Here is a 20,798-nt window from a genome sequence, read left to right as displayed (position 1 = left end):
AGATTTTAAAGACATTTGAGATTGCATTGTATTTTTAAATTACTCAAGCGACATCCTTTACATTTAAATGAGAATATTCAAAAGCGTAAACTTCTAAAAGTGTTTTTAATTTTAAATGTACTCAAATCTAAAATTTGAGTAACCTGGAGTAACCTTGAGTCACTTCCTCACCCAACCTGCGAGCATGGGACATGACAAAAGTTTTTTTTGTTGATAGGTTGGTTGAGTTACCTTGAATGAAGGAATGTGCTCCCATTCCAGAAATAACTGTCATACCGTACATCAGCTCCTACTGTCGGGAAATTGAACTGCAAAACAGGTCACCCAACCTGTGAGCATGAGACATGGAATGAATGCAGTCACATATACAGCAGACGGATTTGTGCTTAGCTTTTTCAAAATGGTTTTTGTTGGCCTTTGTATGGCTTAATGCCCACTCTACCAACTGAGCTAATGGGTACCATGCTTAGCTTTATTGAATGGTAATCTTACAGGAGGAGTAAATCTCTCACCATCCATATCTGCCTTTGATTGATATTATTAATGTCTTGGTGTGTTTTATGTTTCACTCTCAGCCCCTATCAACATCAGTTTGTCAATATAATGAATGTGGAGATGTGCAAATGACAAACCAACAACTACTATTGCTTTTATGAAACAGTTTCTCCCACACATATTATTCTGAGCACATTTGCACAAACCAAATTAAAAAAAAAATGCAGATGAGCTCACTGTATTATAAACTGATGCCCTTAATGGCCATAGGTTCAATAACATTAATACTTATAAATAATTATAATAAGGTTTTATTAATGCTGTTATCTAATGATCACAAAGATCAGTTATCTTGTGAACTTTTTTTCTTGTTATCTTGAGAAAACGAGCTTTGGTATCCAGAGATAACCATTTAATCTGGTCTGATTAGTGTCTTACTTTCTTACTTTTACTTTCTTACTTTAAGATTTCTCACTTTCTCAGTCCACATTTCTGCAGGAGTGCCAGAGAGAATTAGCCACAGTTCATAGTGTTGTAACATTAAACCCAGGGTTATCAGGGGATGTCAGAAACTGAGATGAGGGCCAGTACCAACAACAACGTGCAACAACAGGTCGAACAGGCTCAGCACAGTAGTGACTCCACCTCGTGTGTGGAACCTTATAAATAAGGTTGTCACAAACCGTAAACAGCATACAAGACAAAATCAGGACCCACAATTTGATGTAAGTCAGATTTTTAGATTTCAGTATTTTTTATTTTTTAAATTAGAATTTCTAAGAATTTCTGCACCACGTTTTTCTTCCTGCTGTAGAGAGATTTGTTTCAAGAATATTTGGAATATTTTTAACATGCACACTTTATATGAACAATGTAGTCCCTGTTTTGTGTTTTTGATTCTTGAGGATGTAAAAACGTTTACCATATTGATTATTATTTTGAATGTTTATACATTCTTTGCAACTTTGAATTCAATGTCAGTTGAGCTGACAAAGATTTGTGTTAATGTGAAATATTCAGTTGTTGAACTGAGATAAATGAACTGGGTTAGGGCTGATCTCAGTGATCTATACTAAAGCTGTGTTTTTTCATCTCTCAGCACTGAAACAGACCCGGGGTTGTGCAGCGATGTCTCCTGGCTTGGTGGCACTGTGTCTCCTGCTCATGCAGACTGGAGTTTCTGGGTTTGGCATTGAGCTTGATCTTGAGTTTATTATTGATTTTCTTTTCAGTAAAGCAACCAATCAAAAGCATGAAGACATCACTCAGAGAGCGATCTTAGATACCACCTTGCAGGCGTGTCGTGCTCTGGCCCTGGCTGGTGGCAAAGACTTCAGTTTTCCTGTAAGTGTTCAACCCGAATAAATTATACATTACATTTATACACTTATTAATATATGTGATTTGACACTACAGTGTGTGTGTGTGTGTGTGTGTGTGTGTGTGTGTGTGTGTGTGTGTGTGTGTGCGTGTGTGCGCAGCCTCAGCCTTTTACAGCCGAGTCTGTCGCTGCTGCCTGTCGAGCATCAAAATCATCCAAGAGATTCCGCCAAACCATCAAATTAATCCAACGAATGAATCGGCTCGTAGACTCTTCTCATTCCTCCGACCCTGAATACCATTTTGACAATGAAAAGTTTGCAGAGGGAAGGAGAGTCATCACAGATGGACTGGCAATAGTGAAGGCCAGCAACAAGGAAATGAACTTTGAGGCAGCAAGAGAAAAACTTGGAGAAATCTCACACCCTTTACAGGTACTGTCTATTATGTGTTTGGTTCCTGTGTTTTTTTAAATTTTCATACAAAAATGTTGCACTTCAAAACTAAAACTCACTTAAGTTCAGCAAGCAGCATAACAGTGTATTTCCATGAGCCAGTGTGCTATTTTTACAATTTTATTGTACACTGTAATTTTTTTTAAAGTTCTCTTGAAATACATTAGTTAACTGGGTTATCCACAATACTGGCACTACTTCTTACTATGTTTTATCAAGTTACAGGTATCAAAGTAAATAAAACAAATGCTAACTTCAAACAAGAAGGCAAAGGGAAAGGATGAGGGCTGGGTTCTGGGATGGATTTTGCAGTTGGAGTTTTTTGGACTACACATATTTTTCACTTGAAATGACATGGAGAGGCAATCGGTCATATTTAAAGGTTCTTCTGTAAAGCACTCCCTAACTTTGTTAAGAAAAGAGCTTTAGAAATCAAATGTATTATCGGTTTATGTACTTTTCAACATCCTATTAAAAAAGAACAATAAAATGGCTTTTTGAAAATATTGATCTTGTTCTTCTTTTCAAATAACAGGATTTCTACAGTCATAGCAACTGGGTGGAAATGGAAAACACTCTCCCAAACACCAATCTGATCAGATCAGGCAGCAGCATTGGTAACATAGCAGGTAAAGAGCTCATACAATGTCAGTGTTTGGCTGTGTCACCAAAAGAGAGAGAAATGTGATCAGAGAGATCATTTTCAAAACAAAACAGTTTAAAGACTCAAAATGTCTGGTGGATTTTCTCTCCCACAGCTTTAAGCAGAGCAACCTGTCGCAACTGTGATGGAGATGACTGCACGAACAACATTTTGGAGGATATCCTACTGGAGAAGATACTTACCTCCGGATATTTTAATCTTTCAGAGGGCAAACCAGACGGTAAATGTCCTGCCAGTGCCTACCTAAAGAACTGTCTTTAATTTACAGTACAAAGACTATTTAGAAAATGTAAATTTGTCTTTAGGCTTGTAAATAAACTGTTTATAAATCACTGCTCTAAAGTAAAAAAAAAACTGTTGCTAGTTTCTAAAAGCACACATTGATAGGTTGTCCCTCCTCGCACAGGAAAATGCAGCCATGGAGGATTTTTTGATGAATCAAAAGAAATCGAGCCTATAGGTGGGATCAACAAAGACAAGATGAATTCTGAGCATGGACGTCTCCATATGGCAGCAGCAAACTTGGCGGTAGCTGCAACCAGTGAGCTGCTGGAGGACATTCGAGGGGCTGCCGGTGACAAAACATTCTTACAGTAAGAAACCTTTCTTACTGCATGTTTCGGTTATGTACCATAAGGAGGCAATACAGGGTTTGTATGTATTTTATGTCTCTTTTAATTGTCTCTGTCCTTCCCTCAGGATGATGGGAATTTCCAGTAAAGCTCTTTGTTTTGTGATCGACACAACAGGAAGCATGAGTGACGACATTGCAGCAGTGAGGACCGTCACTTCCTCTATAATCAACAGCAAAGTGGGAACAGAAGATGAGCCCTCAGTTTATATTCTTGTACCTTTCAGTGATCCAGGTAGAATGACGAGTCCCTTAATAGACTTTTAATCCTTATTTTTGTCTTAAATTAAATAAATGGATGTTTGTGTTATGAAGTTTATGAATTTGCTCTTTATCTGCTTGCCTTCTGAGCGGTAATTAACTGAAATAAACCTGCAGATTTTTGTATGCTGACATGTGCTTTATACCTGTTGGAAAATTATGATTGCTCAAATAATATGCAGAAAAATATCCGTGTCTGTAAATCATTCCACACCTGAACCTCAGGTTTTGGGCCGCTGATGAGGACTACAGACCCAAACATCTTTAAGAACGCTATAAATTCACTATCAGCAGTGGGTGGAGGAGATGCTCCTGAACTGAGTCTATCAGGGCTGCAGGTGCTGTGATGTCTTTGACACTACTTCAACATCAGTCTCTGCAAAATGTAATGATATGAAAAGAGTTACGTCAAACTACTGTATCATTTTGGTCCTCTCTTCCTCTTACAGCTGGCTTTAACTGGTGCTCCTCCTAATTCTGAGATCTTCCTCTTCACGGATGCAGCTGCTAAAGACAGTCGCCTGAGAAGCACAGTGAATGCACTCATAGAGCGCACCAAGACAGTGGTGAGTATTATTAGTATATCACTGTTAAAAATACTGTCATGGTATGTTTTACACCTCAGCCACTGACCATCCAATCAGAGGAGGTCAAACTCTCAAGACAGGGGGCAAAATCTTCTGCTGAATGAGGCAGCTATAGTGTATATTAGCTTGTAAAAAAGCAACATGGGGGCATTGAGTTTGATGAATTTATCACTTAAAATTTTTCTCTTCTGATTAAAATTTCTTCAGAAAAACTACATAGTGCACTTTATTTTTTATTCATTTCATTTTCTTTTCAGGTGAACTTCATGATTACAGGCGGACTGGGATTTCGTCGTAGAAGACAGATAGGTGACAATCAACAACAACAACAACAACAACAACAGAGTCGGTTAGCGACATCAGATGCCCAGCTTTACAGAGACCTGGCTCAGACTTCAGGAGGTCAGTCTATTGAAGTCACAAAGAGTGAGCTCCCTGAGGCCGTCAGCATCGTTACAGAGTCATCCAGCTCCTCTCTGGTATGAAGGAATGCTCTCATTGGCCATTAATGACTTTTCTAATTGTTTCAAATTGTGTCAGTTGTGTCACCAGTTTCATTTAACCCTCTAGGTGACCCTCCTGCAGGCAGCTAGGAGTCCAGGCAAGGCTGAAAATTTCACCTTCACAGTTGACGAGTCAGTAAAAAACCTCACAGTTTACATCACTGGGAGCTCTGTCACCTTTACTCTCATCAGTCCCTCAGGTGATTCTGCTTTAGAGATTACATCTTTTAAAAGTGGTAATTGAATTATTGTCGATAAGTATTGAAAAGGTATTTTAAAGCCACTTGATGCAAGCTTTGAAATTTCCTGACTTTGACCCCATCTAGTGGTAGTATTCAGTGTCGCACCGAGGTACAGTCACAACAATGCACGCTGCTACTTTACAACTGATCTCAGAAAAATTTCCATTGTTAAAAAAGAACGGAAGTTAGTTTAACACTCAGTCTTTTAACCAGTGTGCTTTATTTTTTGCCCTGGCTTTGCTTTCAGGTGTCTCTCAGCAAAGCACCAACACGACAGGATCATTGATCGCTGCATCCAAGACAGTGGGAAATTTCAAGAATCTGAAGCTAAAAACAGAAGTGGGACTGTGGGAAATGAAAATGGTGTCAACAAATCCCTACACTCTGAAGGTCGTAGGTGAGAAATCCATGATAACATGGATGAATCATATGAGAGATACTTAACTTTATTGTATTTTTAGGTGTAACTATCATTTGCTGTTCAAGGCACATTCATCCAGATCACAAAAGAGGAGTTATGTAGCCAATAGCTATGCACATACAGTAAGGCTTGGTGTTTCGGTGATCCTGAGATTTTGAGATATCAAATACTTTGCCTTATGTAGCCTTATGCCACCAACAAAATATAGTGGAGGTAAATGGATTAAATTCATTCGTTCAACAATAATATGTATTTCCAGTGTTAGCCAGAAAGTGGCTGAATGCTAATATTAGCTAACGGGTTATCAAATATGTTGTTTTACCTTGAAATAGGGCCTGATATGTTCATCATGTACCCTCGTTGGTTGATTGTCCTTTCTTGTGACTTTTGTTATTTGCAGGTGAGAGTTCCATTGATTTCCTGTTTGACTTTTTGGAAGCATCACGTGGCCCATTTGGAGGTTTGGAAGTCATAGACAATCGTCCCAGAGCTGGTAAAGGAAACAGACTTCATGAAAGACATATGACGTTTCATTAACTTCAGTATATTTCAGCGCATTCTCTCTTTTTCTGAAGGTTTTAATGGTAGTCTGTTATTGACCGTCACCGGGAGTACCTCCGCCACGGTGACAGAAGTGATTCTGGTTGAATCATCGGGGTCAGGAAATGTCAATGGCAGTGTGAGAGCTGTGGGTGGAGGAGACTTCTTGGTACAGTTTAACAGGGTGCCATCAGAGGAGTTTGTGGTGCTCGTGAAGGGGCAGAACAGCGACGGTTCCTCCAGATCCTCGGGGAGCTTCCAGAGGCAGTCATCCAGCAGCATCCGAGCATCGACTGTGACTGTTACTGTTGTAAGTAAAACTACTTCATCTAAATACCTGATATGACTTGGTTGCACTTACTTATTATTATTTTACAATAAAAGGTGCACAGCTAAGAGATGGCAGCCTTTTGAGTAAGTTTAGCTACAGTGTGAAAAAGAAATACTAGGATTATGTTTATTACGACTGATAAGGCGAGAAAAATATGCTCTTTTGCAACAGTGAGGTCAAAAACTTCTGGTCAGTGTTATTGCATGCCTCCTTAAGATCTCATATGTCATCTATATTTTAAATGACTAATTCTCCCACTTTCCTTCCATTTTGAGGCTGATACAAGTCGCGTCTTAGCACCAGGAGAAACATTTTCAGTTCCCTTCTCTGTGGAGACCAGCGGTGCAGGAGGAACCTTCACTATCCGAGCTACCAATGACCGAGGGTTTACTTCGACGTTCCCCTCCAGTTTAGTCCTGGACACTGGAGGTAGTGCTAATGGTACCGTGAACCTCACAGCACCTGTTACCACTACGTCTGGTACCGACGTCACCCTGACCATTGAGGCTGAATCTCCAGGAGGAGCAGACACCAACTATCTTGTGATGCGTCTCACTGTCCTTAAAACGGTAACTCTCCAGTTGAAATGTGATGGCAGTGAATAATCATTCTAGCTTTTTCTTTTCTGACTTTTTCTTCTCCTCATACTGTAGGTGACTGATTTCACTGAGCCGCTGTGTGAGCTGCTCAGCCTGCAGTCCAACTGCACTGAAGACTGCAGCTTGTCCACATGGAAGCTCTCAGTTCAAGTGACTGATGGGGCTAACGGGACAGGTATTGACCGTATTAGCCTCAGACAGGGGAATGGCACCATGAACACCAGCCTGGCCGCTGGCAACGAGAACGTAACGCTGGTGTCCTACACTGCATCTTGCTGTTCCCCTGATGTGGAACTGCTGCTTGTTGATGGGGTGGGTAATGTTGGCTCTTGTTCCTACAGTGTCCGGCAAACTCCCACCAACAGCTCACAAGCGCCCCCACAGACTCCAACAGCACCTGTTGGGTCTTTTTCTACCAAAGCTGTTCAGTCTTTTCTTCTTTGCCTTGGAATCACGATCCTTGGGCTCAATTTACCATTTGAAATGGGAATCAACTGAATGTTGACATATTAATGTTGGGAAGAGTTACATTTAGAAGCTCTCTTGACTTTGGAAAATCAAATACATACTCAGTTGCCAGTTTATTAGGTATATGTAGCTTTAAATGATGCAGTGTTATACAACAGCACTGCAATAAACCCTATGAATTAGTTTGCCGTAGTTGAAAGTGTACTATGGCAAAGCCTTAAACTGTAACTCCACCAATTTCCCACATTAAAATGTGTTTGTTGAATGCTAACGTTAGCTAATCAGTTATCAAACCTGTGGTTTTACTTTTAAAAATGGTCCGATGTCCCTCCGGATTAAAATATCTGTTGTCTTTACAGTTACTAATAAATAAGGACAGAGTGAAATGACAACTTGTCAGGTTGCCTACATTTATATGACCTGCAGCCAAGAGCACAGCAGTACGACATTGGAGCTTCCCATCCTGTGTGGGATGTTAGAGGAAAATTGCCACCATGTGAATATGGTCTATAGACTGCTTTTCCAAACCTGGTGCCTACATTACCCACAATGCAACTTAATCACTGAGTGGCACCACTGGAGGCAATTTATCAGATTACAGTCAGCTTCCTCAGGAGCCACAAAAAGCTGATACTTTTTCACACATTGTACGCAGGTTTTCACCCCAAGACCCTGCAAAAACACTTTAATGTGTAAAGTTGGTGGAGTTACCCTTTACAGTTTACATTCAGGAGGCTGTTGTTTGTTGTGTTTTATTGTGTTAGACTGAGAGGTGTTTTTTAATATTTGGTCTACCTTTTTGACATAAATGGATTTATGGGCAAACCTCATAATCTGGCAACTGAGTGAATGTACAACCAGGTGATTAATACTACTGTAGAACCAATGCTAAATCTTTAGCTATGAAATGTGGACTGCATGTACTCTATGTATCGCAGGGGGATTGACGCCATTGTCAAACTTACTTTAAAAGCTTAATGGGGCTGTGATTATGTAGCGATTAAGACATTAGTCACATAGACATGTTGGTTTGATTACAATACATAAATCAAGATAAGATCAAGATTCTCTGATATTAAGGTGTGGACTGCTATAGTTGATTGAATTTTTGTTGTTGTTTTTGATCATTTAGAGGGGCAGTGTGTGACAATTTTTAGCAATTTACATGTATTAGTTACTTTTTTATTGACCATGTGTGAGAAGATTTTATCCTGATATGATCCATTGACTGTCTCTCACGGTTGCCTGTACAAGCCTGAGCGAGATTTGTTTAAGTTGTTTAATGCTGCTGGACTATGGATTTCTTTGTGAAGGACTCGGGTTGGATTTTACGCGACAGTCCAAAGGATGTGACTTCATAGATGTTTGTCGAGTGCCTCGTCTCAGTGCCTCTCTGTGCTCTGCTAACAGAGAGCGACAGTAGCTAACGTTAGTTTAGAAATGGAGTCTGCTGAGATAAACAATCAGTTCCCCAAAGCTCCTTTTAAAATTAGAGATACATATGATTTGAGGCTTGCTTCTTGCACAGAAAAATGTAAAGGATGACACAATAAAGCTGAAAAAAAAAGTTATGTCCACTCACTCACTGTATTTCTTTTGGGAGAAAGGTGACAGAGGGAAAAAACTACATTATATATCTGCATAATTGGTCACAAGTCTTGTAACAACAAGTAAACATGCACTGAATCAGCATCAGTCTTAGAAATGCAGCAACAGGTAATTATTCACACTAAATAAATCAAATGTTGTCAGTGGTTGTTATTACTAAATTGTGGCATAGAAATGAAAGAAGGGTATGTGTAGAAAAGGAAACAATCACTAGTCCAACATAAGCTGTCCCATTGTTTCATGAGGGAGCAGCAGACAACAAAAATGACTCTGTCCTGAATGTAACAGTTTGCTGATGCTGTCGTGCTGACCTTTGTTTCACTAAAATTCAACTTGGATCCTTTTTCTTTAGGTGCGTCCACTATTAATGTTCCCATCATCATTTAATTGAGCACTTCTCTAAATTGGGTTCTTTATCCTGTTGCATGAAAACACAATACGGAACTTGGACACTGAATTGGTGACAGTAATCTTGGGTGTCTACTTTGAAACTGTGGTGATTATATACGTAGATCTTCTGTGTGTGTGAAGCATCCATGTTTTACAATTCGTAGCTTCTTCATGTTCTATCAGAATCAGCTTCTTTGGGCAAACATGTGAATGCATGCAAGGAATTCAACCCCATTGCCAGAATAAATGGCCAAGTACGTTTCTGCAGTTGGTTAGGGTCAGGAAACACAAAATCACCATTGGAAATGTCTGAATCTCTTCTTACAAAACACATGGCTCTGTCGCCATTAAAACCGCTGGAACTGCCGACAGGTGTCCTTCTTTTCCAGCCTTGTCGGCTTGCAACGACGCCACCACCCATCCCTCCACCTCTGCTGTGGCAGGTGGCCAATAAGCATACAATGTGAACCTGAAATGCCACGTTTGGTACACATGTCAAGCTCAGACATTACTGTGGTATGTAGAAACGTTCACTGCTAACGTGACATCCTGGCGACTGGGCTGAGCGAATTTGACTGTTTTTTGTTTTTCTTAATGAACTTGCACTCTCATAGACATACAGCAGTAGTCCAACAAGAGTTACTTGTTACTTGTAATTATTCACTAGAATAATACATGTAATATGCTGATAACTTCCATTCCCCTGAACTAACACTTATTTAATTCCTTTAAGTCTTCACTACATATGTGACATGAGTCTGCACAGACACGGATGTAAACTGAAACTGAAACAACCACCATGCAGTTTTTTTCTTAAGAAGAATGTAAAAAGACATGTGAACAACCAGGAGGTTTGTACCAGTCACTCCCACACAAGAATGCTGAGTGCCCTTGTGTACGCAACACACACACCTAACAGGAAAAGGTTTCACTATCCACTCTTTCAGATATTCAAGATTTATACAGTACCAGTGTTTGCCAGATCAGCTTAGTGCAAAGATTTATTAGAAGTTTATTTGCTGTTTAGCCAAGGACTCCGAAAAACTGAAATGTTTGCAAATACAGAAGACATATAGATTGTTTCACAATTAAGCTAAACATCGACTCACAAAATTAAAAAATAAACCTCAAAGTGAAAGATGGTGATGTGAAAGGCGCTTTCATGGCATCGCATTGGTATTGCCTTTATAACCAAACGGACAGTAACATTTTCATGCCAAAGCAACAGGTAGAACAAGTTCTTCAGTGACCTCGCCCTTCTCCATGAAGCGCTGTAAAGCAGGTGTTGACACAATAATGATAAAGTGCACAGGAGGACCTCGAGCCCTAAGGTACGTTTCTCCTTTGTCTCATCCATATTGGTAATGCCTGATCAGATTTTCATTACTTTATGCCAGACCGTTGTTTTTAAATATGTTCTGTAAGACAAGAAGAAAACCTTTATGACAAACCAAAGAAGTGAGTTGAGTGAGTTTAAATAGTTCAATGATCATGCTTTGATTTTGAGATTTGAGTGTGATTTACACAGCTCATGTGAGTGAGTGAGTGAGTGAGTGAGTGCTAGAGCTTTATGGGAAGGCTGTGTGTAATCATAAATGATGTTTGTCACATAACATAGGTTGTTGTAGTTAGGAGTGAGCTGGTTGAATTTAGATTATTATTTTTGTTGTTTTTAGAGTTTAAGTTACAGCGCTGGTGGAATCCCAGTGTGTTAGTAATGCGGTAACACTTCATCAGAATCAGAAATTAGATCTAAAACATTATTTGGATGGAGATCATAAAGTTTATAAAGCTTTTCATTGTTTGTTAGCAGTAAAATGACTATTACTAAAGCTAAATTAAAGATAAAATTACCATTTATTATAATAGTTCTTGTGAAGTGTTACTCTAAATGTTGGCAAGAGATTTTATGATCAGTTATAGAGTCAGTGATATCTCTAGTGAACATTATAGATAAAAGTCTATTTAAGCCCAGCTCTCCCAGTTATAAACCAAAACATCCAAGCACCTATCTTTGAGCCTAACAGGTGATGAACCACTGAAGGAGTTAAATAAATGTGTTTCTGTCTTCCTCAGAGTATTGGTCAGGTTGAGGAGCGATGTCTTCAGGGCGGGCTGTGTTGTGCGTCCTGCTCCTGCTCACTGGAGCTCAGGGGTTTGGGATATTGCCAGGAGATTCTCTGAATCACCTGGAAATAACCGAGAGAGCGATTTTAGACACCGCCGTGCAGGTGTGCCGTGCTCTGGCTCAAGCTGAGGGGACAGACTTCTCTTTTCCTGTAAGAATTCACCTCAGTGATTTATTTTTTCCCTGAAATAAATGCATGACGTGTAGTAATGTTGGTATTTGACTGTGTCTGTCTGTGTGTAGTCACAGCCCTACACTGCAAAGGGTGTCGCTGTGGCCTGCGGCGCACCAAAGTCTTCCAAGAGTTTTCGTCAAGCCATTACTTTCATCACGCTGATGAATATACGCGTGGACATCCGTCATGCCCTCAATGCAAGCTTCCACTTTGATGAAGAGATGTTTGTCCAAGGAAGGAACATCATCACCGAGGGACTCATGGCTATCAAAGCAAGCATCAAGCTAGAAAATTTTGAGGCAGCGAGGCAGAAACTTGGAGAGATTTGTCACCCCACGCAGGTATTTATCATTGTTTTTTAAACTAATGCTGTTTATTGAACGCTTGTAAATAATTCAAATGACCTTAAGCTTCATTTTCTATTGTGAACTTGAAGGACTTCTACAGTCACAGTAACTGGGTGGAGCTGGGGAAAAAAGTCCCAAACGCTAATCTGATCAGATCCGACACCAGCATTGGTAACATAGCAGGTAAAGAGATGGTACAAGGTGATGTCTCGCCGTGTTAATAATCAGATGGCAACACTGGAGAGGAATGCAATTTGGATGTGATTGCAGAAAAAAAAAAATTCACAGAAGAAAACGGTTAAAAAGTTGATTTGTACTTCTGCAGAAGAAAGCAGGGCGACATGTCGCAACTGTGATGGAGACAACTGCACGAACAACATCTTGGAGGACATCATAGAGGGGCAGATACTGACCTCGGGATATTTTGGGATTGTGCCTTTAGTCTCAACCAAACCACAAGGTAAATGATTGATTCAACCTTGAATGCCAAAGCATTATACTTTCAGTCATAATGTCAAAGAATTTGAATCGAACCGAAATGTTCACATGAACGTATAGATATGTTCTTAAAGGGTAAGTCCGCCAATTTTACACATTAGTGTGTTTAGTGGCGAGTACGACTTCCTATGTGGAAAAAGTAGTAGAAAGCCTTTTGTGACTCCAGAGGAAGCTGACTGCAATCTGATAAATTACCTCCAGCGATGTCACTCAGTGTCTAGGTTGCATTGTGGGTAATGTAGACGCCAGGTTTTGGCAAGCTGGTTGAGCATTGCACTCCTATAACACCGCAGGACTCATTATGGACAGTTTAAAAACAAATGAGAGTCAGAGATATCAACCCTATTTTATTCCAAAACATTCTCCTCCATTTCAAAACCTGGTGCCACTTTAATGTGTAAAATTGGTGGAGTTACCCTTTAAGAGTCCACTTTTGATCTACTGTAACATTTCCTTTGAATTGAACAGTAGTTAATTCATCAACACATTCTATTATGTGTGTAACATTGCAAAGATTTTATAAAATGAACTAAACCATAATACAGTTTAATGTCTGTGTGTAATATGTCCTTTTGTTTATGCCACATCTGGCATAATGTCTCAGTAACGTTGCAGCAATGTTTCAACTACATAATACAGTCCGTCCTATTAACGTCATTGCACTTGTATTATCTACTGAGCCTTAAAACCTGTTTTATCAGAACAAAATCAACAGTTTAAACCCAGTTGTTTTGTGAGTTACATAACAGCTGATTGAAATCAGAAGCCATCCTCCATATAGGCCTAATGTTTCACGGTTTTGTCTGTGCAGTCACATCGTGTCAAAGGTTTCAGGGTTCAGGTTTCAGCGTTAAAGGTGCCTTCAGGAAAAGCACGAAGTGGACAAAAAACAATCCTGAATCAAGGTCCACTTACATCCTTTTTTTCTGGAGTTTCAAACAAACATTTCTACCACTAGGAATCCCTCAATTAAGACAAGAAGACGTACGTACTGTAGTCTTCATTGTTAAACAGCCACTATTGCTGATTAAAATCAATGTGACTCAGGCAGAAATGTTCATGCAGATAATGTTTAGTCATGCCTCGTCCACTTTCGAGGGCACCAGGCGACCAAATGAAACGGCTCGATACCTTGAATAAGGGTTTGAACATTGTTGGGAACATTTGGGGTAAAGTTTTTGTTGGTTTTGACAATTTAATGTAGACATTTTAAATAGTATGCCTTTAATTTTATCACTGCTCAGTTAAATTCTACTTTTTTTACAAAGTAATTTGGATGCTGGTTTTCTCAACTTTGTTTTCAATGTTTTAATTTTACCTAGAAACTGTCTTTTAGTACAGAACAGTGACATCTGGTCACATTTTGCAGTATGCAAGCCAGCTTATCGAAGAGGGCAAAGACAGCAGATTTGCTTTCCCAATCGAATACTGTTTCTTTTTACTTCAAGTTTTTGCACTATGGACTGCTACAGATGTATGACCAAGAGGGTCAAAGTTCACGGCACAAAGTAGTACGTCCTCATTGTACGCATACTGCCTGCAACAGTATTTGGACAGCTGCAGCAGGTACAAAGAGTAAAAAGAAGAAGTGTGTGATTTGGAGCGCAGCCTCGGGCTCTGTTCATTCACATTGTGGCATCTGAAAACTGATCTTTGCATCGTGAACTTTTCTGTTGGAGCTTTGTTTCGCCTCCTCTATTGTTGCTGCATTTTGCCCTGTTGTGTTATTTCTGCCTTGGAGAAATTTTCCACCCTCTCCTCCTCCAGATGCACTGTAAGGGATATGCCCTCACCTTGTTGCTTACTGCACTGAGTCATCTGCCATCTGTCTGCAGTCACATTATCATGGTTGTTAGCTAATATTCATGAGGTGATTCAAGTTAAACATTTTTAAACAAGTTTCAAAGAGTTGCACGCGGTGGTCTATCGAAACAAGTATTTAACCAGTACAGTACTTGTCTGAAAAGTCTGATATGATTAAAAACTAAACAAAATGTGTATATCTTGGATAGGAAAATGCAGTCACGGTGGAGCAGTTGATCAAACAAGTACCATCGAACCTATAGGCGGGATCAACAAAGACAGTTTCGGCGCCAGCCATGGACATCTCCACACAGCCGCAGCAAATATGGCGATAGCTGCGACCAGTGAGCTGCTACAGGACATTCGAGAGGACGCTGGTGACAGACCGTTCCTAGAGTAAGAAACCCTTCCTGCGTGTTTCAGTTATGTACTGTCAGGACGTTTAGTACAGTTTTGTTGATCTCTTCATTTTGTCCGTCTCTCTCCATCCCTCAGGATGATCGGAATCTCCAAAAGATCCAGTAAAGCTCTTTGCTTTGTGATCGACACCACAAAAAGCATGAGTGATGACATTGAAGCAGTGAAAACCGTCACTTCCTCCATAATCACCAGTGAAGTGGGAACAGAGGACGAGCCTGCAGCTTACATTCTCGTGCCTTTCAATGATCCAGGTAGGATCTTAAGGATGCTACAAGTTTGTCAAATAATTTATTTGGTGAGGATAAAGGACATAAACAAACTTCTTTCTCCTGTCTCCACCTGAAACTCAGATGTTGGGCTGCCGGTAAAGACGACAGACTCCAACGTCTTCCAGACTGTTATTAATGAACTATCAGCATCTGGAGGAGGAGACGAGCAGGAGCCGAGTCTTTCAGCGCTACAGGTGTTGTGACCTGTAGCTTCTACTATTTTAAAATCTGTCCCAAATGACTAATGTGTAAACAACTAAAACTATCCTCGCTGTGCCATCTTCTCTTCCTCTTACAGCTGGCTTTAACGACTGCTCCTCCTAATGCTGAGATCTTCCTCTTCACGGATGCAGCTGCTAAAGACAAACAGCTGAAGAGCACAGTGACAGCACTCATAGAGCGGACCCAGTCAGTGGTGAGTCTCTAATCAGTGTGTCAGTATGGACAAACACATGTTTTACTTTATTTCATGACATCTGTTTGGATTTTTTTTTATTGTTTTTGTTTTTGTAATAATTCCCTTTTATTTTTACAATCAACCAAGTCAATAGACTTAACATTGGCAATGTACGTTTCTACAAATTGCAGATGTTGAAACTTGAGCGTTCTTTATGTTGCAACTTTAAATTATTTATTAAAAAAACAAAAATCAGTGGTGGAAAAAGTATTTTGATCCTATACCTGAGTAAAAGTAGCAATTAAATGTACTCAAGTATCAAAAGTACAAGTAAAAGTAAATGATACATACATTAACATGTATGTTTATAGACTACTGGATCTGACATTCAGTATTTGCCAACATTATACTCAACTGGCAACTGGGCTGACAGTTAACAACGCTGGTCTGTGATGTACTGTTGTGCATCACACACCAGCTGTAGCAACACCTTTGGTGGGACTAAATTCAGTGAAACACTCCTGAGTTTATTTGATTCCTCTGATGGGACAAAGAGCCAGTCTGGCCCAGGAACACTATAGAGCTGCAACAATTAGTGGATGGACAGAAAATGAATGGGCTGCAATTTTGATCATCTATTAAATGTTTTTTCTTTATAAGAGAAAATACCAAAGTTGCATGGTTCCAGTTGTGTTTTTAGCTGATCTCTTTTAAGCGTCACCCTCTTTAAACTTGGTTACACCAAGTTTTATGCTCAGATGACTGATTTGAAGTTCAGTGCTAACCATTACAACATGGATCCACTGCTTGTATTGCGTTGGAGTCCTATTTTTTTTATAAACCAAATGTAAACTGAATATTTTTTAGTTTGGGACCGCTGATTGAACAAAACTTTCTCACCATTTCCTGACATTTGATATACTCATTGATTGATAGAGAAAATAATATGCAGATAAAAACATTTTTTAACATGATAAAGAAATTATGATTGTATCCTCTTTGGAAGAAGTCATTTTTTGCACTTTATACTCACATTAATGTTTATTATAGACCGTACTTACCTTTCTTAATCTGTTTCATTCCCTTTTTGTCCTCTTCAGGTGAACTTCATGATTACAGACTCGGCGGCACTCAATCGTAGGAGACGGCGTGATGACAGGCAACAAAAGAACAGGATAACAGCATCAGATGTCCAGCTGTACAGAGACCTGGCTCAGACTTCAGGAGGTCTGGCTATAGAAGTCACAACGAGTGAGCTCCCTGAGGCCATCAGCATCATTACAGAGTCCTCCAGCTCCTCTCTGGTAATATCACAAAGATCTCACTTCGAGTTACTTCTGTCAAAGATTTCAGCTAAGTCGTGTGTTTGATGTACCCCCAGGTGACCCTCCTGCAGGCAGCCAGGAACCCAGGAAAGGCCGATAACTTCAGTTTCATGGTTGATGAAACAGTAACAGACCCGACAGTTTACATCACTGGGCGCTCCGTCACTTTCACTGTCATCAGTCCCACAGGTAACACTGCGTTTTCTCTTTATGAACGCTCTAGTTTAGGCTTTACATGTATTAATTTACCATCAGTATGTCATTTTGTGTCATCACTATATGATTGCAGAACATTGGCAGTCTCTGTTCTCCCCTACACCACATTTTACATCTGCAGGCTTTTAAGAAATGTGCTTGATTGATTTGGACGTAAATCTGTTAATTACAGTGGAATCGCTATGATTATTGGACAGAGCTGCAACAATTAGCTGATTCATCGATTTTTTTCTATAATTTCTATAAAAGCTTTCAAAGTGTTATTCATTTTAAGACAAAGATCTTGTTTGTGGCCTCAAACATTAACTTGCAGTTAAATTATTTTCCTTATAATGGGAATAAATATTTTGATGATGTTTAAAACTACAAGTTATCAGTAATTCTTGTGCTTATTACTGTTCTTTGTTTGAAGGTGAATCTCAGCAAAGCGGCGACACGACAGGATCACTGATCACTGCAACCAAGTCGGTGGGAAACTTCATCACTCTGAAGCTAAAAAAACAAGCTGGACGATGGGAAGTGAAACTGGTGTCAGCTGATCCCTACACTCTGAAGGTCACAGGTGAGAACTCCTTGATTTGATCACATGTGAAAAACATGGCTGCTCTCCATGTTAGCTCAAACTGTGTCCTCCTTAGATCCCACTAAAGCTACACATCTACAGATATTAAAAAGGGCAGTATGTCGTTTTGTTGAAGAAATTCAAACTCAGAATTTTAATATTTACAATATTAATGAGGTAATAATGCAAATCTAAATGTTTTCCATAACTGAATGAACAAGCTGTTCTCAGAGGAAAATAAGGTCCCCAGAACACTGTTTGAAACTAGAAAGGTGGCAGGGTCCGCCAAACGTAAACAAAGTAAACCGGTATTGTGTTGTCCTTTAAGGTCACTTTGTTTATTCAGTCGTGAAAACAATGTGAGCTTGTTTATTAAGTTTGTTGAGGCATACAAATCAGTCACTGAAGATCTCTTCTCCTCTGATTAAAATGTTTTTTTCCTCCCATTTATTTTAATGTACAGGTCAGAGTCCTATTGACTTCCTGTTTGACTTTGTGGAGGCATCGCAGGGCCCAATGGGGGGATTTGATGTTCTTGACTCGCGTCCCAGAGCTGGTAAGGGAAACTGTTCAGATGTGAATTTAATGATTCACTGATGTAACATCACATCAAGTCAGAGATGATACATTTTCTTTTTCTGTAAAAGGTGTCAACAGTAGCTTGCTGGTGTCTTTAACGGGGAGCGACACCGCCACGCTGACAGAAGTTGCTCTGGTTGATCTGTTGGGGTCAGAGGAGATCAAAGGAGTTGTGGAAACACAGGGGAGCGGAAACTTCCTGGTTCACTTTAACAGGACACCATCGGTGGAGTTTGTGGTGCGGGTGAAGGGGCAGAATGACAGCGGCACCTCCAGAGCTTCAGAAGTCTTCCAAAGGCAGTTTGCCACCACCCTCAGATCCTCCAATCTGACTATTACTGTGAGTCCTCGTCCACAGGAACATAAAAGTTTAAAGGGACAGCTCACCCCTAAATCAAAAACACAGATTTTTACCTGTATTTATCATCTAGATTGTTTTGCTGTGAGTGGCTGAGTTTTGGATTTCGGCCCTTGGGATGTCTGCCTTCACTCGAATGTCGTGAAACTAGATGGAAATCAGCTTGTGTTGATCAGCTTGAGCACCACAAAGTGCCATCTAGTTTCAGGAAATTGGAGAGACATAATCTCTTCAATTTCGGCCAATATCTTCAAAACTCGGCAACTCACACCAAAACAAACTAGATGTATAAAAAGCGCTACAGGTTAGAAGAAACAAATGCATTTTTGATTTTGGGGTGAAGTGTCCCTTTAAAGATTTACATAATAATAGAGTGTTAAAGGGCTGAGTTTTACTCCTGATTCCCTCTGTATTAAGGCTGATTCAAGCAGCATCTTGACACCAGGAACACCGTACACTGTGCCCTTCTCTGTGATGACCAATGGGATGGGAGGAAACTTCACCATCCGAGCCACCAACAGCCGAAGTTTTGACTCGACATCTCCAACCAGTTTAATTCTGGAAGCTGGAAAAGCTGCTAATGGCACAGTGACCCTCTCAGCCCCTCGCACTACTCCATCGGGTACCGACCTCACCCTGACCATTGAAGCTGCGGCTCCGGGGGGCGGAGATACAAACTATATCATGCTGCGTATCTCAATCATTAACACGGTAATGACTCACATTCACTAATAAAATTCTCTCTGAAGTTTCCTGGAGGAACAATGTCTTTGTAATCAAGTTATGTTAGCAATTAAGCGCAGGTTTTTTCAGTTGGATACCTATTTTCCCTGCAGCAACAAACTACACGGTTCCTTTTGGAAAACTTTTGTAAACTATCGTGAACTTATCCAAAAATTACAGACCCAGACTTTATCCACTTTCTCTTCTCCTCATAGTTGACGGATTTCACCGAGCCAAGGTGCGAGCTGATCAGACTGCAGTCCAACTGCTCTGAAAACTGCAGCCTGTCCATGTGGGATCTCTCTGTCCGGGTCAGTGACGGGGCTGACGGGACGGGAGTCGATCGTGTTAGCCTCAAAAAGGGCAACGGGACCTTCAACACCAACCTAGACGCTGGCAACGAGAACATAACGCTGGTGTCCTACAGCGCGTCTTGCTGTGAGGCTGATATGGCGCTGCAGGTTGTGGATCGGGTGGGTAACGTCGGCTCCTGTGTCTACACCAACAGGGAGGGTTCACAGTCTACTCAGTCTTTCTCCACCAAAGTCAAACAAGAGCTCCTTCTTTGCTTGAGTGAAGTGGTGTTAGGGCTCCTTATAGTGACAGAACTGGGCTTCTGGTGAAACAGTTAAAGCTGCATTAATCTATGTTGACATTGAACTGGCTGTGTGTACTGTGGAAAGTTACCTGAAGTGGCACCCACAACTATTTACTGTGCAATTACAGGATTATTCACTTTATGGATCAGTCTCTTTGATTTCATCAACGCAGTTTGTAGCAAAGAGCTGTTTTTAAGAAAGCTCTGATAAGTCCACTGTATGCTAAAGTTGCAAACTGACCCAGAGTCATTTTTGATTTTTGCACACCTGCCAACACTCCAAGTCTCCCTGTTTTCAACCTTTCACCTGCTGTGCTTTCGATTGTTATTCTCTCCGGTTATTATCTCGATTTCTTGGTGGTACAAATCAAAAGGGTGTTTCTCGGTTTCTGTGTGGGATGTGTGTCGTGGTACCTGGCAGAGGTGAGCGCTCGCAAACGATCCTGCCTGATGTGCATCTCGTCGCTGCGCTCGCTCAATCCGTCCACTCCGCTCAGTTTAACACTGAAAATGGATAAAACAGGTCCCAAGAAGAAGAAATACACTTTTAAATTTCACTCCACTTGGTGAAAGACCTTTTTTCAACAACAGTTTTCTCCCATATCAGTTGCTTCCACTGGAGACTGTAGTCGTACATCATTTAATCCTCAATGCAGCAATGATGGCTCCTCACACACTGTCTCACAATGTTTGCACTTGATATTTTTGTGATATAAATTTAGATGTTGACTTTTGATCGCTTTTCTGTACATTGTTTGTTTTTAACTGTGAGTTATGCATTGATGACACTTCAAAAGTAATTTTACTGTCGTGAGCCATTTACAGTACCCTAGAAAATCTCCCTCTTTTCTACAACTTGATGTTGGCAGGTATGTTTATGATAAA

At 40.3% G+C, this 20,798-nt stretch overlaps 2 protein-coding genes across 2 annotated transcripts; both read left to right on the top strand.

Annotated features, from left to right (window-relative positions):
• Positions 1–1,623: 1,623 nt before the first annotated feature.
• Positions 1,624–9,071, top strand: LOC311269049 (von Willebrand factor A domain-containing protein 7-like; the record flags this gene model as incomplete). Its single annotated transcript, XM_084373028.1, has 15 exons — positions 1,624–1,839; positions 1,977–2,249; positions 2,806–2,899; positions 3,029–3,154; positions 3,341–3,527; positions 3,634–3,800; positions 4,052–4,164; positions 4,276–4,392; positions 4,671–4,892; positions 4,984–5,116; positions 5,406–5,555; positions 5,980–6,072; positions 6,155–6,429; positions 6,726–7,019; positions 7,104–9,071. 15 exons carry the CDS (start codon positions 1,624–1,626, stop codon positions 7,545–7,547), a joined length of 2,904 nt encoding a protein of 967 aa, XP_084229154.1. The 3' UTR covers positions 7,548–9,071.
• Positions 9,072–11,614: 2,543 nt separating this feature from the next.
• On the top strand, positions 11,615–20,395 carry LOC311268904 (von Willebrand factor A domain-containing protein 7-like; the record flags this gene model as incomplete). Its single annotated transcript, XM_084372850.1, has 15 exons — positions 11,615–11,794; positions 11,887–12,159; positions 12,255–12,348; positions 12,491–12,625; positions 14,676–14,862; positions 14,962–15,137; positions 15,237–15,349; positions 15,454–15,570; positions 16,653–16,856; positions 16,934–17,066; positions 17,506–17,655; positions 18,119–18,211; positions 18,303–18,574; positions 19,010–19,303; positions 19,531–20,395. 15 exons carry the CDS (start codon positions 11,615–11,617, stop codon positions 19,936–19,938), a joined length of 2,829 nt encoding a protein of 942 aa, XP_084228976.1. The 3' UTR covers positions 19,939–20,395.
• Positions 20,396–20,798: the final 403 nt, after the last annotated feature.

This window comes from Pagrus pagrus (assembly GCF_965226575.1).
Source record: "Pagrus pagrus genome assembly, chromosome: 14".
Taxonomy (NCBI): domain Eukaryota; kingdom Metazoa; phylum Chordata; class Actinopteri; order Spariformes; family Sparidae; genus Pagrus; species Pagrus pagrus.
Note: the sequence above shows the minus strand (reverse complement) of the source record. Positions and strands in the feature narration are given on the sequence as shown.